General features: G+C 42.8%; 1 protein-coding gene across 1 annotated transcript in view; it reads left to right on the forward strand.

The window, feature by feature from the left end:
- LOC112408468 (olfactory receptor 10AC1) overlaps positions 1 to 14,926 on the forward strand; it is a 31,814-nt gene extending 16,888 nt beyond the window's left edge. The window contains 2 exon segments of the mRNA XM_024758072.1: positions 13,951 to 14,787; positions 14,789 to 14,926. Coding sequence (XP_024613840.1) covers positions 13,951 to 14,787; positions 14,789 to 14,926 — 975 coding nt within the window.
- The last annotated feature ends 1,274 nt before the right edge of the window (positions 14,927 to 16,200 follow it).

Consider the following 16,200-nt stretch of genomic DNA (forward strand, 5'->3'; position numbering starts at 1 on the left):
CTAAATAGACATTTCTCCAAAGAAGATATACAGATTGCCAACAAACACATGAAAGAATGCTCAACATCACTACTCGTTAGAGAAATGCAAATCAAAACTAGAATGCGGGGCTTCCCTGGTGGTGCAGTGGTTGAGAGTCCACCTGCCAATACAGGGGACACAGGTTCATGCCCCGGTCCGGGAAGATCCCACATGCCGCGGAGTGGCCAGGCCCGTGATCCACGACCGCTGAGCCTGTGCGTCTGGAGTCTGTGCTCCACAATGGGAAAGGCCACAATAGTGAGAGGCCCGCGTACCGCAAAAAACAAACAAACAAAAAAAACCCACTACAATGTGGTATCATCTCACACCGGTCAAAATGGCCATCATCAAAAAATCTAGAAACAATAAAAGAGAAAAACAAATACCATATGTTAACACATATATATGGAATCTAAAAATTTTTTTAAAAAGATCATGAAGAACCTAGGGGCAAGACAGGAATAAAGATGCAGACCTACTAGAGAACGGACTTGAGGACACAGGGAGCGGGAAAGGTAAGCTGGGAGAAAGTGAGAGAGTGGTAGTGTATATATGGACATATATACACTACCAAATATAAAATATATAGCTAATGAGAAGCAGTCGCATAGCATAGGAAGATCAGCTCGGTGCTTTGTGACCAGCTAAGAAGGGTGGGAGGGAGGGAGATGCAAAAGGGAAGAGATATGGGGATATATGTATATGAACAACTGATTCACTTTATTATAAAGCAGAAACTAACACACCACTATAAAGCAATTATACTCCAATAAAAATGTTAAAAAAAGAAAAAAAAAATGAAGGCCAAGTATCCAAGTCATAGCAGTGATGACGGAGAAAGAAAAAAGAGGGATTGCATGGCTATTTTAATGCTGTTCTCTCTGGCTGAAAACAATGCTGATCATCTCTTCAATGACTTCTTATTCATTCAAATTCCTCTTCTTTAACAGCTTGATCGCATCCTTTGTCCATTTTTCTTGTTTTCTTAAATTAGTGATATTTCCTTAAATAACTCAATCCATTTTTTATTACTGATGATACAAGTAGCACTTCCTGGAATATTATTTCTACTTATGTTGGTTGTCCTTTGTTAACCAAAATAGTTATATTTAATGTACTCAAATCCATCAATTTTTTTTACCAAGTTCACCTGAATTTATGGGTCTGTTTCTGAGGTGTCAATCTTTTACCAAATGCCCATTTTTTTTCTTATACAAATGTATATCAATGTGTTTTACTAATTGATGCTTTGCAGTATGTCAATATCTGGAGGGTTACTCATCCTCTTTACTCTTTCCTCTTTGAAAAAAATGTTTAAAATTTTACATTTTTATTAGTTATTTTAGGGTCTTTATTTTTCTATATGTATATTTAAACCAATATACTAATTTGCCTCATGTTTCCTATCATAATTATTATTGGAAATGCATTTAATATATCTCAAACTTGGAAAAGGTGACATTTTTACAAGGAAAAAAGGCATTTTTAATGACCCATTCATGAATATGGTTTCTACCTTTATTTAAATTTCCTTTCTTGTCCTTTACTAGAGTCTTATATATTTTTCTTTACAAAGCTCTTGTGCATTTTGTTAAATTAACTCCTATATATTTTATAATGTGTTGCTACTGTAATGGTATGATATTTTCTAATTTCTAATTGATTTTGATATTTTCTAATTGATTACTGCTGATTTAGAAAAAATCTATTTACTTTGTATGTAAATCTTATATTAGGAAACCTTGCTGAACTTTCTTATTGGTGTGACTCATTTGCCTATTAATTTTCTCAGATTTTAAATGTAACTGATCATATCGTCAGCAAATAATTATATTCTCCTCCATATCAATTATTATTTTCATTCCTTTTGTACTGGCTAGAATTGTAGGTACTGTGCTGTTAAGTATCATTTATACTTATAGTGTGTATCTTGCTCCTGATTTTAGAAGAAGTGCCTCAGATTCCATTAAATACCACATTTGTTGTAGAATTTTTATATGTAGTTTTTATTAGGTTATGAAGTTCCTCTCTAGTTCTAGCTTTCTAAGAATTCTCATGGTTTTTTTCATGTATATTGAGATAACTGTTTTCCTTTAGTCAACCAACATGAGAGTGAATTTGTAGATTTTTCTGAAGTTGAATCATCTGTGTATCCCTGGGAAAATTGTCCCTTTGGTAAAAATATGTCGTTTTTTTAAAAAATGTTAAATTTCCTTGGATAATATTTTTAAATGTTTTCATCTGTAAAATTAGTGTATATGTTTTACATAATATACTAATAAGAATTATTTTAAACCTAGGTTATGCAAATGTCATAAAATGAGTTGGGCAATTTTTCTTGCTTTTTTTCATTTTCTGGAAAAACATATGTGGATTATATACTTTATAGTATATTTATATTCTATTTTATTTATATTTATTATTATATTTATATTCATCTTGAAAGTTTGGTAAAGTCCATCAGTAAAAGTATTTTCCATCGGAGTAGTGAGAAGGGCAGAGGGGTTATATTTTCAGTAGCAGCTCTAGGTCATTAATGATCATAATTCTATACAAATTTTCTATTTCTTCTTGGGCCAATTAGGCTTTTATTTTCAGATGTGTCACCTGCATCCATAAATACTATTTAATAATATTATTTTATTATTTTTAATCACTACTATATCTATTTTAACTTCTACCTTTTCATTTCTTAATTCATTTGTATCTTTTCTCACTTTTCCATGGTGAAAATTCCAGAAATTTGTCTGTCTTCCTAGAATCGCCAGAGAATCGACTTAAGGTTTTGTTTATGATCTGTTTTGTTTCTTTTCTGTGCTCTTGATTTCTTTATGTAGCATTATAATTTCATTTATTTTTGATACTTTAAGTTTATTGCTCTTTTCCTATCACCTGTATTTCTATAAATTTACCAAAAAAATTATGCAAAACCCGCAAAGAAATTAACTTTTCCTCCTTAGGGCCATAGATATTCATCAAACTCAATAACCTGACTGACCTCTTCTCTGCTGAAGTCAGAGAGCAGCAGTATCTTTTCTCGCTAGAAGCAGGGATTTGCAATCTGGTGACAAATGGCTGAGGAATGTAGAGATGATGTAAGTATTTCCAGTCTTTGTTCAAACACAGATCCCACATAATTCTGAGTCTGAGAAAACTCATCCCAACCCTCCAAGAGGCGACAGAGGCACCAACCCTCTGAGGAATCCCTGGGCCCAAGCAGACAATCCCTGTGTTGACACAGCTCTTTAAATAAAGCCAGACTCCAGCCAAAGAAAATGTTATGTATAAAACTCTAAACTCCTGTCACTGGTAAATTTTGCTTTAGGTCAGGGCTTATACATCCTGTAAATTATGTCCAAGATCCTCTTGGCACCATTCCCAAAATTCTGAACCATGATACACTGCTGTTTGTGAACGGTATCATCACATCCGTGAGTCCTGACCACTTAAGGAGGCCTGTCCAAACTGAGTCCCTTCCTAACTGCTTCTCACTTTACAGGGAAACTATGTGCATAAAAAGAATGAGAATGGGAGGGTCCTCTACATGCTGAAACTCAGTGCCAGGGAAAGGCAGGATGGAGTCCTGTTTGGAAAATATGTTGATCAAGGCTCTTCAACATAGTAATAATTATAAGTGACATTTATGGAGTACTTTAGGTTTTATAAAAGTTTTCATAAGTAAGATCTCATTTAAAATCTCCAAACAGCATTTTACATGTCAATCATACCTCAATAAACTGTTATTTTGTTGTTGCTTTTTCAATGAAGTGCTATTTTTAAAAAGAATAAGAGGAGAGGAAGTATAGAGAGCAACTGCACACAACTCTCCTAAGGATTTTCTCCAAGTGCACAAAACTGGTAACCAGATGGAAAAATAGGACCAAGAAAGACTTTCTGTAAGATGGGAGAAATATCAGTTTGTTTAATTCCACATATATGAAAAATCTAAAGTAGTCTAACTCATAGAAGAAGGGAATACAATAGTGGTTGCCATGGACTGAGGGATGGGGAAAATGGGGAGTTGTTATTCAAAGGGTAAACATTTCAGTTATGCTTGGTGAGTAAAACTAGAGATCTGCTGTGCAGCATCATGCCTATAGATAACAACACTGTATTCAAAATCTGTTAAGAGGGTAAGCGGGTAGACCTCATGTTAAATGTTCTTGCCACCAAAAAGAAAGAGAGAGAGAGAGAGAGAGAGAGAAAACGACCAAGAGAGACCCGAAGAAACTTCTGGGAGGTGTTGCGTTATGTCTATTCCCTTAATTATGGTGATGGTATCATGGGTGTCTGCATACGTCCAAACACATCACATTGAACAAATTAAATGTGTACAGTTTTCTTTGTATTTCAATTATACTTCAATAAAACTGTTAAAAATAAAATGTCAAAACAAAATCTGCTAATTAGACACAGGTTGTATTATCATTCTTATATTTAGTCATGTGAACTAAGGCTCAGACAAAGTAAATTACTTCCTAAAGTATACAGAGAAAAAAAAATTGGGGAAAGAAATCTACAATTTTAGAACCCAGAAGTTTTTGTTTCCAACTCTTTCCTTCACCATAGGGTTTGGGTTTCTGCCCTCACTTCCAGCCTCTGGTATAACTCCTTACACTTTATGAAGAAGGGGAAAAGGGAAGAGGAAGGTCCACTGCTCCCTGTAAGAACACCATTCAACCCTCCACATTACCTTTAACAGAAGAATTATGTAGGGATTGAAGTAACTGTTTGTTATCAATGGGGGAAGTCATCCTACTATATCATGGAATCATTCTCCATGTAAATATTCCATGATGGAGATGTGCAAATTTGGTGATAGGCAGACACAATTATATGGTTTACCTAGCTGAAAAATGGAGACTATAGACTCCCTGCATGTTCTCCCTTTCTGGTTTCTTTTCATCTTCCTAGAGCCCTAATTTTGGAGAACCCCTGCAATCAGTTTTGGGACCCTTTCTTTTCTCTAACTATACTCATTCCTATAACGATCTCACCCAGTTTCGTAACTTAAAGTATCACCTATAATTGATGACTTCAAATTTACACCTCTAACTTGAACTTCTGTGAACTGCAGATTGCATGTCAATTAAACAGATCCACTTGGACATCCGACAGACATCTCAAACTTAATATGCCCCACATTGAACTTCTGACCACTCTTTCTTCCCAAACTTGCTCCATCTGAAGCCTTCCTCATCTCAGGTAATGATACCTCTATTCTTCCTGTTGCTCAGGTAAAAAATCATTCTGGCCTCTCTCTTTCTTTCACATCCCATGTCCAACCCATCAGGAAATTCTGCTGGCTCTACATTTAAAATGTATTTTTAAAAAAGAAATAATAAATGAAATGCATTCAAAACCCAACCATGTCTTCCCACTTCTATTGCTATTCTCATCTAGATCATATATTCCCTCACCTGGATTACTGCATTGCTGATTTCTGCTTCCACCCTGCCCCGCTAAAGTCTATTCTCAACACAGCAACCAGACTGACCTTTTTTACATCATTTCAGTCTTTCAGCCAGTCTCTCGCAATCCCCTGCAAGGCACCTCTTACTGGCTGTCCACAACTTTCTTGACCTCATCTGCCACTATTCTGTCCTCACTTCACCGCAGCCACGCTGGGCTCCCTCACTGTGCCTCAGGCACACCTGACCTGCTCTCCATTCAGGATCTCTAATTCTGCTTTGAATGTTCTTCCCCAGATATCCACATGATTCACTTCTTTACCTCCTTCAAATTTTGCATCAAATGTCTCCTTTCCACTAAAGCCTTCCTCAAACATCCTATTTAAAATTGCATGTCACCCCCTCACATTTCCTATCCTCCTTTATTTTTCTCCATTGGACTTACTTTCAAATATGCCGTATAATTTACCTAATTTGGCTATTGTCTATCTCTTCTCCCTGGAATGTAAGCTTCATGAAGACAGACATTTTTGTCTGGTTTGCTCCTTGATCTATACCCCAGTACTTAGATCAAAGCCTGGCACATAGTAGGTGCTCAATAAGCATCATGTGTTGAACAGTTAAAGTATAAGTGAACGAGTAAATGAACTGGAGCAAATGACCTCTACAGTTCTGTGATTCTGGTGCATGTACACAGGTGGACAGGCAGGATAATAACCGAGAAATCAAGAGCAAGTCTTCAGCTCTCAAACTTAGAGGGACCTGCCAGAGTTGTCAGGAGTATCCCGTGGTGGAAGCTTCCTAGTGCAGTTTCTGGGGTCCTTGGACACACGTGAGAGTTAAAGACAATTCATTCATGCATCTCAACATCCAGCTAGCTTCCTGCTCTAGACATGGGACAAACTAACACAGCTTAGACCCATCGGGTACCTGATCCTTCTCCACAGGTTCTCGAACTACCACATGCACAGATGAGAATTGCTGTGATGACAGAGGAGTATGGAACACTCTAGGGAAAGACTGTGGCACCAGTGGGGCAGAGAGAACTCGGCAGGTGGTCAGTATGAAATAGGGAGTTGTTTCTCTCTGGACAGCTGCAAAGTCACTGCACGTGTGCCAAGCCCTCCTAGGTCTCCAACCTTGAGGAGGGATTTTATGACGAGAGAATTAATCACAGGATGCTTTTTCTCTTGCCCTCCCTCTGGAAGGGACTAGTATAACCTTCTCCTCCCAACTCTCCAGGGATATAAAGCAGGCTAAGATTATAGTACCGACCAGACACAGCGAATCAGAAACTGCTGTGGGAAATCCCCTCCCGGCGCTCGCCCCTCTCCAGTGTCTCCATCCCTCATTCTTCTCCTTTCAAGCCCTTCTCCTCTACACCTGCCCACTGCAGCTCTAAAGTCTGCTGTTTTTCATTTTGCCTGTGATCTCTCTAATCTCCAGTCACCATGATCTGAACCTCCTCTCCACCCATCTCCAAGTCACCCTTGTCTCTGAGCCCAGGTAAGAAGACTGTGGGGTAGGAGGGCAGAGGAAGAGAGGGAAACATCGAGAGCAGAGTATGAAAATAAGGAAATAAAAATACTTCCCGAGTAGGTTTACCCAAAAGAGATAACTGCTGGTGAGAGAAAGACCACCCTCCTTAGATCAGATCTGGTGCTTCACAGCAATAAACCATGGAGAACCCGGTGTTCAAGGCGCTGTAAGCTGTGGAACCCTTCAATCTTGGGTGCACTGAGGTAGGGTTGGGCTTGAGAAACACGAGGCAGCTACAAATGCCAGGACTGTTAGGTTCTGCTTCTATTTTTATTGAATGACTTTGCCCCAATGCATCTCTTCTGCCTCAGCTTTCTCATCTAAAAATGGGAGAGTTCTGTCTTCTCAAGTGAACGGAAGTTTTCATGGCGAGAGGCATCCAATAATATCTTGTTTCTCTAGAATAATATGTAAGAATAGAATTGAAGAAAATATGAATTCTTCAACTCTCAGAGGCAGAAAAGAAAGTATTCAAAAAGGTGTTACCTATGATTATCATCCTACCTCATGGGACACAAAATTGACCACTGATGATACCATGACAGGAAAAGCTCCATGTATGCCTCCCATCCTGGACAAAGCACTAAATCCCTATGCCCCAGACACCGGCCACAGGGCTTCCCTTGAAGAAGACCAGTCCCCCATCAGAGCCCACACTTGGGCAGGCTGAATCCTGTGCATTCTATCTTATTTCATCTAGTAATTTGTTCCTCTTTCTCAGCAACCACAGGAGTCTCTTCTAGAAACTCAGGGGTAAGCAGTAGGATGGTAGGGGGAGTGTCCTATTGGAAAAGGTCCTGAAGCCAAAATTATGCACATGACTCTTGCAGATGATAGGTTTTCTGAGGCGTCCATGGCTTTCTGAGACAATATTCCAAAGATATCAGAAGCTCTCTCTCCTGGAAGGTGGCTGGCCGAGGAAATCAACATTTTTTCCTTAACCATGTTTTTTTTCCCCATTTTAATGAATCATGAAAATACCCTGACAGAACTGAGGTAGCCTTGATTTCCTCATCCATGCAGCTGCTTTGCCCCATTACTTAGTTCCAACTCTCAGTCTGTGGCCAATAAGAAACAGAGGCTTCTGGGTTTTTGAGGGAATTCTCTATTTTGTAGCACAAGACGAAGTCAGAAATTAAAAGTATTCTCAAACCTATTAAAACCAAATTCATGGAAAACAACAGCTGATTTTTTAAATAAATTTTGAAAACAAGTTAGATTTTTTTTTTTGTCTGTGTTGGGTCTTCGCTGCTGTGTGCCAGCTTTCTCTAGTTGCAGCGAGCGGGGGCTACTCTTGGGGTGTGCAGCCTTCTCATTGCGGTGGCTTCTCTTGTTGCGGAGCACGGGCTCTAGATGCACGGGCTTCGGTAGTTGCAGCATGAGGGCTCAGTAGTTGTGGCACACAGGCTCTAGAGCTCAGGCTCAGTAGTTGTGGTGCACAGGCCTAGCTGCCCCATGGCATGTGGGATCTTCCTGGACCAGGGATCGAACCCATGTCCCCTGCACCAGAAGGCGAACTCTTAACCTCTGCACCACCAGGGAAGTCCCAAATTAGATTTTTTATAGAGCAAAACTGCAAATATTTATTCAAGTAGACAAAGTAACTGACCCTCAGGACTAGAATACTTTAAAAAGTATGTAACAGCACAATGATCATGCATTTATGTGTGATAAAGTTGACCTTCACAATTCCAGAACTGGGACAGTCTCTTTGCCGGACAATTTTGATGTTGAAGATTAAAGGGCTCATGTTTGAAGCATATCCTTCTTCCTCTGGCGGAAGCCTGGGTCAGAGATATTAGTTTAAATGGGTGCTGCTTTGTTCAAGCAGAGAGTTTCTTTAAAAGCATTAAAGGCAGAGAGCCAGCTCTAAAATCAGCAGGACTCCTAGATTTGTATGGTTCAAATGTCCTCTCCAGATGAAAATAAAAGAGACCAGCGCACCTGAAATGACACTTTACTCAAAGTTTTAATCCCACAATTGATTTCTGGAGAAAAGAGAACTAACAGTGGCAACTATTCAGGGATCTCTTAACACAAGTGCACATATTGTCACGTAACTCTGAATCGTCAGGAAACTGAGAAGAAAATGTTGGCCAAAATGCAAAACCCAAGGTAACATATCGACCCAGAGCTAGAGAACTAAAAGATTCAGAATTGTAACCATCATTTTAAGAAGGGCTCCAGAGCAGACACAGAAATATCAAGGGCATCTCATTTTTATAACATGTAGGATCAACAAATACTTCAGAAAATGCTGTAAAAGGAGAAAAGCAAGAATGTTTGTGTAAGGAAAACATTCCCTATTAAATCTACTTAAATGCTTTTAGGGGATAAAGATGCCAACAAGAAACTAGCAAGGACTTCTTTTATTTAGACTGTCAAAAGCTCTGACAAGCTATCTTACCAAATTTAGTCATGGGGACTCAGTAGACTGCTTTATCATGTAAGAGAAACTGGTTCACAAGACAGAAACATCATGCCAGAAAAGAGGCTCATGTCCCAGGGTTGTCTCAGGGTTGAGGCTGAGATTATAAACGGTTGGAAGGAGCACAGTGAAATCTTTACAATCAAAGATGATATTTAGCTCCTTGGAGTAAAGAAATTACCAAACTGATGAGAAAAAAAAAACAAAACACTGAAAGATGTAATTTTGCGTGACAAAGCAAGAAAAAGGTAACTGAGTTTTTTAATTCAAGGGATTTTATTTCAGAACACACATCTAAATTTGAAATATATAATAATGCAAATATATGTTAATTGGGTTTCAAGTTATCTGTCACAAACCAAGGAAAAGGCTCATGACATAGGAAAAGGAGTCATTATAGTAATTACAGCTGTCAGCTGCTCTGCAGGTGGAGCCCAAAGGCTGACATCATACTGCAGAAGTTGGGTTATAACATGATGTGATTAATAACCATCTCTTCATGTCCGCTTTGTGCCCGGCACTGTGCTGTGAGCTTCCTTTGTAGAGTGCCTATGAACTAGATACCGTTATCTCCATTTAGATGTAAAGAGACTGAGGAACAGGGGAATTGAGTACATTACCCGCAGGTAATGTGGCTAGTAAGTGGTTGAGCCAGGATTTGAATTCATAGATGTCTTCTTCCATAGTCTGTACAGTCTTATAAAGATGATAGGAAACCAAAGAGAAAAAAAAAGTTAAAAGATAGAAAGAGAGGTGGGGGGAGAAAGATGATGGTCATCATAATGATCATAGGTAGAGAGAGACTTATTTATGTCTATCTCTACTTTTCTCCCCATGAGAAAAGTATTCTCCCCTAAATCCAGAGTACTATGTATACCTTTGTTTCTTGGATCCCAGAAAGACGGAAAAGGCACCTGAAGAGACACCATCAAGGGGTGAGGAGATTTTCATGGTGGAAAGATGAATATTCAGAAGAAATACAATCTAAGCCTGTCAAGGCCTGAAGGACAGAGATGAGAATGTTTTCCAGCCTTGTTGTGCACCTGCTCTGTGTGGGGTTTTGTGCTAGTTTTTGCATGCTGTCTCACGGAATACTCACACGTCCCTCCTTTGGTACAACCCCCATTCAACAGTGAGGAGGCAAGGCTTCCGAAGTGTTAATTAGCTTGTCCCCAACCCAAATCAAGCACCCATCAAATAACAGAGCAAAAATTTAGGCTGTGGGGAGCCTTTCTACTTCATTGAGGATTAAGGAAAAGAAAAAGGAAAAATCTTTTGAATGCATGGTGTGTGTTTTTCCTTAAAAAAAAAGCACTGGACGAAAATAGATTTCAGAACAATTTGTATAAATTCATAGACCAGATGCTCATGACAGGTTATTAAGTCAAATTATGGAAATTCAGGCCTATGTACAACTTTAAATTTAACCTCCTATGGGACAATGATCTGATTTTTCTGTGACCTCTCCTCTGGTGTTTTTGTAAACAATTTTAATACTGGATCAGTGGACTCAGGTCTACCCTGGAAGACAATTCTGGCAGAAATAGAACCATCAAACAGGAGTTGAGAGCCCAGTTCTGCTGCCAACAGACAGTGGTGAGGTCCCAGGCTGGTTATATGTCCTCTATGGGGCATCCCTTGCTATAGCATGAGGATCTGGACCATTTGACCTTCAAGCTAGTTCAGCATTTTATGGAATCTTCAAGACCCAGAGGAGCCTGACCTGTCTGCCTTTCAAATCTCCGCATAAACTCTCCTTAGAAGTGTTTCAATTGGCTATTAAATGACTGATCAAAAAACATCATTATTACAGATAATTTTAATTATTCTACACAGTGAATATCAAATCCCAGATCTATGGCCCCAGCCCAGCAAGGCTTCCAGCTGCATCCAGATGTCCCAGGCCACCAGCCAGCCATTAATCTGTGGGTGCTCCATGAAGCCTTACACAATTAGGAAAGCAGATCTGTCAGAACAGTAACAATAGGAATGAAGAATGTCAAGGCTAAGGAGAAATTATTTTTAGATTTGCTATCTTAGATGATCTGTATTAGTGCTCACATCCACATGTCCTAAGAAGAAATGTCAGCCAAGGGAAATCTGAGAATAGAAATGCCTAGGAGAGTACAGGTAAGTTCTGGACAGGGGAAGGTAGGAGATGTGGGAAGAGGTTGTGTCTTATGTGAGAAGAATTTTTAGGAGAGTGATAAGTAAGGAAGACAGTATAGTGGATAAGACCATGGACTAGCAGGGACTAAACTGCTTGAGTGAAAACCTGGCTTTACTGCTAACTAGCTTCATGACATTTAACTCTTTTAGGCCTCAATTTCCTCACCGGTAAGATAGGTACAGTAAGAGTTCACATACCTCATCAGATTGTTGCTAGGATTAAGTGAGTTAAATGTATTAAGTCCTTACGAGCATTTGCCTGACACTCTCTTAGCTATTACTGTTGAAGAGTGAGAATATAGACCTTCTGGCCCTGGAGGACGAAGTGGGTGTTTTCTTTTCCCCCTGTAGCTTCTCCTACTAGGCTGGAGCCTGGTTTTGAACAGACCAAATTGTTGAAGTTGTGAAAGTGTCTGTTTCCCTTCTCCCTCCCAGGGAAAAGACATTTCTAACATACATTCCTAGAGTTTGTGACAAATCCTCCTAAAAACTCTAGACAAAGTAGAAATACTCAAGTCTCCTTTTGATTGAACTAAACTGTCTGGCTTGCATTCCATGGCCTTGTTTGTAAACGTGGTATACCTTGAGCTTAGAGTTACTGGAGCCACTGCCCAGCCTTCCACGTCGTCTCCATTTCTGTGAAGCGTGAGCATGAAGGTGGAAGAACTGGACTGTCTGTGTTTCTCTACCCACAACACCCTGCTTCTCTAAGGAGATGGAAAGGAAGAAGTAAAAGACCGAGGGGTAAGCAGAGTGAAGAGAGCCGGTTACTTCAACAGCTTCGTCCTGTCTGAACCTCCAGGACAGTCAGCCTTCTCTCTCGGTCACACCCACAGCTACGACACCTGGCAGGGAAGAGGCACTCAACGCAGGTTTGTTAAATTTGTCCAGGTGGCTGAATATTGGGGGAAAAATGATGGGAAGTGATTCCACATCCCTCAGACCCACCCACAACCCCACCCTATTCCTCCTCCATTGCAATGCAAACATCTGTTTGAAGGCATTCCCCTCGGATGACAAAAAAGAGAGCACAGGTTGACGCTGATAAATAGAAATCCCCAGAACTATCTCAGAAAGGAGCATTAATAGCAAAAGCCAAGCTCTCTGCATTCTTTCTGGTTCTCGCATCCAATTTACCTGTCGCCCGTGGCCCAGCTTCATTGCTGTTGCACTCTGTAGTGTAACAACGGGCACAAACTCCACTTCCAACACTGATTATAGACAGTGACTCAGAGTCACTAAGAGGAAATAATGGTTGAACTTACAATTAAAATTAAAAAGAGATACCATTAATAACTACTGGAAAAATCAAACGTCCTCCTCTAGTTGGCATGGCCTTGAATTTCTTAGACCTCATGTTCCCTGACTCCAGAGGTTTATAACAATTGCAGCCAACCCACACGCTATCAAATGTTCTCCAAATGTTGCCTGCATGAGTCACTGGATAATGCTTAGAAAGAGACTGTGTTCCGACAGCATATCTGGAATGGACTGCTCCCTCTGAAGGGCGAGTTAAGACAGATACACATCACTTTTTCTCATGCTGGCAGAGTATTAGTAAGACTGTTAGGACACATTGTTCCTGATGTGCCCAGTCAGGCCTCTCTGCTAACCATCCCCTGCTGCCTAAGTGTCTGCCTCAGTGCCAGGCACAGACTCGGGTCTCTATTTAAGGCTAAATCAATATGGACTGACTGACTGATGCCAGTGACCTTTTTTACCAACCTCAGATGGGGTCGTGGGAATTTCTGGATTCAGCCTCAGGAATGCAGATTCTGGTCCTAACCTTCTGTGAGCAGTTAAGCCCTTCATCCTGCTCCTCCCCAGCTTCTTTTTTTTTCTCTTTAAAATTTTGAGGCTGAATGAGATGATGGCTAAGATCCTCATCTGCATTACGTCTTTGTGATTCTGAGACACTCGACAAGCAACTCAGAAGTGGCAGAGTAGAGCAGGGAGGAGGAAATAGAGCCTAAAGACACAGCTCCTGCCCCGGGGAGCTGAGGCTGAGGAGGACTAATACCGGTGGCTGTGCAGGACCCACAACATACGTGGAGTCTGGAGAGGGGATTCTCCGTAGGCGGAGGTCCGGAGAGGCGCACTGTAAAGGACGGGCCTAAGATCAGGGTTTCTTTGGAAGCAGCATGCTGAGAAGCACCTGTAAGAATTCCCGCCCAGAGGCAGGAGAAACCGGACCATTGTTTAGAACAAGTTAATAAGACGTCCCTCATGGGGAGGGGGGATGGGAATGGAGCCATCAACCCACCTCCCTCTCTGCAGCCCTACTCCCTCCTACCCTCTAAATTCCACCCAGCCCTTTCTTCACCAGCAGCGCCCAAGGAGCGTAGCCCACAACCTCTCCCTTCCCACATTTCTTTCCCACAGGTACCCCTGGGCAGCCAGTGCGCGGACAGCGCCCGCAATGCCACCATGCCCTGCGGCTTTCTCCCGCAGGGCTTCGCGGAGTCTCCCCACCTGGGGCTCATGCTCTTCCTGCTGCTGCTGGCCGTGCACCTGGCTACCCTGAGCGGGAACCTGCTCATCCTGGTGGCCGTGGCCTTAGTGGCCAGCCGGCCGCCCATGCTACTCTTCCTGTGCCAGCTGTCAGCCATCGAGCTCTGCTACATGCTGGCGGTGGTGCCCCGCTCCCTGGCCCACCTGGCCTCGCCAGGCCGCGGCCGAGGCAGCCCCATCTCCTTCCTGGGCTGCACTGTTCAGATGCAGATGTTTGTGGCTCTGGGCGGGGCCGAGTGCTTCCTGCTGGCCGCTATGGCCTATGACCGCTACGTGGCCATCTGCCACCCGCTGCGCTACGCGGCTGTGGTGGCACCTGGGCTGTGCACGCGGCTGGCCCTGGCCTGCTGCTGCCTCGGGGGACTGGCGGTGTCCGTGGGGCTCACGGTGGCCGTCTTCAACCTGCCTTTCTGCGGCTCCCACCTGCTAGTGCCTTTCTTCGGCGACATCACAGCCCTGCTGCACCTGGCCTGCACGCAGAGCTACGCGGAGGAGCTGTGTCTGCTGGGCGCCTGCCTGGTGTTGCTGCTGCGACCCTCGCTGCTCATCCTGGCCTTCCATGGCGCCATCGCCGCCGCCCTGAGCCACCTGCGCTCCCCACGCGGCAGGCGCAAGGCTGCCTGCACCTGTGCCTCGCACCTGGCTGTCACCTTCCTCCACTATGGCTGCTCCACCTTCACGTACATGCGGCCCAAGGCCAGCTACTCCCCCACGGCAGGATCGCACGCTGGCGTTGGCCTACACCAACGTCACGCCGCTGCTCTACCCGCTCATCTACAGCTTGCGCAACGGCAAAATCATGGCCGCCACCCGCTGGGTGCTGAACCCCAGGGCAGGATCTGTGTGAGCCATGATAGCCGGTAAGGACCAGGCCGGGGGGGCGGCTCTGCTCCCTAAAGTTCCCCCTATCAGCAGGTGTCTGCACTGAGGACGCCACCGGGAGAGCGCAAGAACCGGATTCAGAAAAGAGAATCTGGAAAAGTGTCCCCCTAAGGAGAGTCTCCCAACAGTTTCCCCATCCTCCGCCAGTTCTGTGTGGAATAGAACCCTAGACCTGATTTGAGTGGATCCATCAGTACCTGTAGAGTTCTTCCCATGTGCTGGGCTTGGGCAAGGTAGCAGGCTTGTAGTGACAAAGAAGGCACAACTCATGCCCCAGGGAGCTCACGGGGACAGAGGACAGATGTGAGGAGAAAACAGGAGATGGATGGAGGGGCTCATGCTAGACTTTTCCAGGGGAGAGGGGAGTCAGGGAGAACTTCTTGGGGGGCAAAGATGGCTCAGTGGAGAACTGTAGGATGGGTAGAGGTCAGCCAAGTGAAGAGGAGAGTGAAGAATGCTCTAAATGGAACTGGTTAAACAGGGGCTGGGGCATTTCGGGAAGGTCCTTGTAAAGGGCTGAAGGATTTGAGTTCATAGAGTGATACGACAGCTTGCCCCTCCTTGGGTGGTCACTCTGGCCACAGTGTGGCGAATGGACTGGAGGCATGGAGACCCATGGAAGCTGTTGCCATATTACAGGAGAGAGGTGATGGAGTCTGGACCAGAGTGTTGACACAGCTGATTAAGGGACATGGAAAGAATAAAGAGATATGCAGGAGGAGGAAACAACAGAATCTTGATTGGATATGAGGGCGAGGAAGAAAGAGAAGCTAAGGATCATTTCTAACCTAGGTCACCAGGTGGATGGTGGTACAATCGCTGAAAAGGACACAGGAGCAGGTGCAAGTGAGGAGGGAGGAGGATGGGGACTTCTGCTTAGAACGTGTGGACTTGAGATGCTGCCAGGACAAGCCAGCGAAGATGGCGACTGAGGAAGCAAATACACCAGTCTAGAGCTCAGGGGAGAGATTCAAGAGGGGTGACAGATTTGAGACTACAGACAGCTACTGAGACAAGGAAGTGATGCCACCCACCAGAAAGCTAGTAATTGCTCTTTATGTGATAAGATTACAAGTGATTTATATTTTATTGATTATATATTTTCCAAATTTCTCATAATCATTTTCAGTGGATATTACTCTTATATATAAAAATTACTATTTAAGACAAATAGTACTGGCGGGCCTCAGTGAATCAGAGAGACTTCTTCCCCTCCACCCCCAGGATGAATACCTGAAG

Source organism: Neophocaena asiaeorientalis, unplaced genomic scaffold (genome assembly GCF_003031525.2).
Source record: "Neophocaena asiaeorientalis asiaeorientalis breed wild unplaced genomic scaffold, Neophocaena_asiaeorientalis_V1.1 scaffold206, whole genome shotgun sequence".
Classification (NCBI taxonomy): domain Eukaryota; kingdom Metazoa; phylum Chordata; class Mammalia; order Artiodactyla; family Phocoenidae; genus Neophocaena; species Neophocaena asiaeorientalis.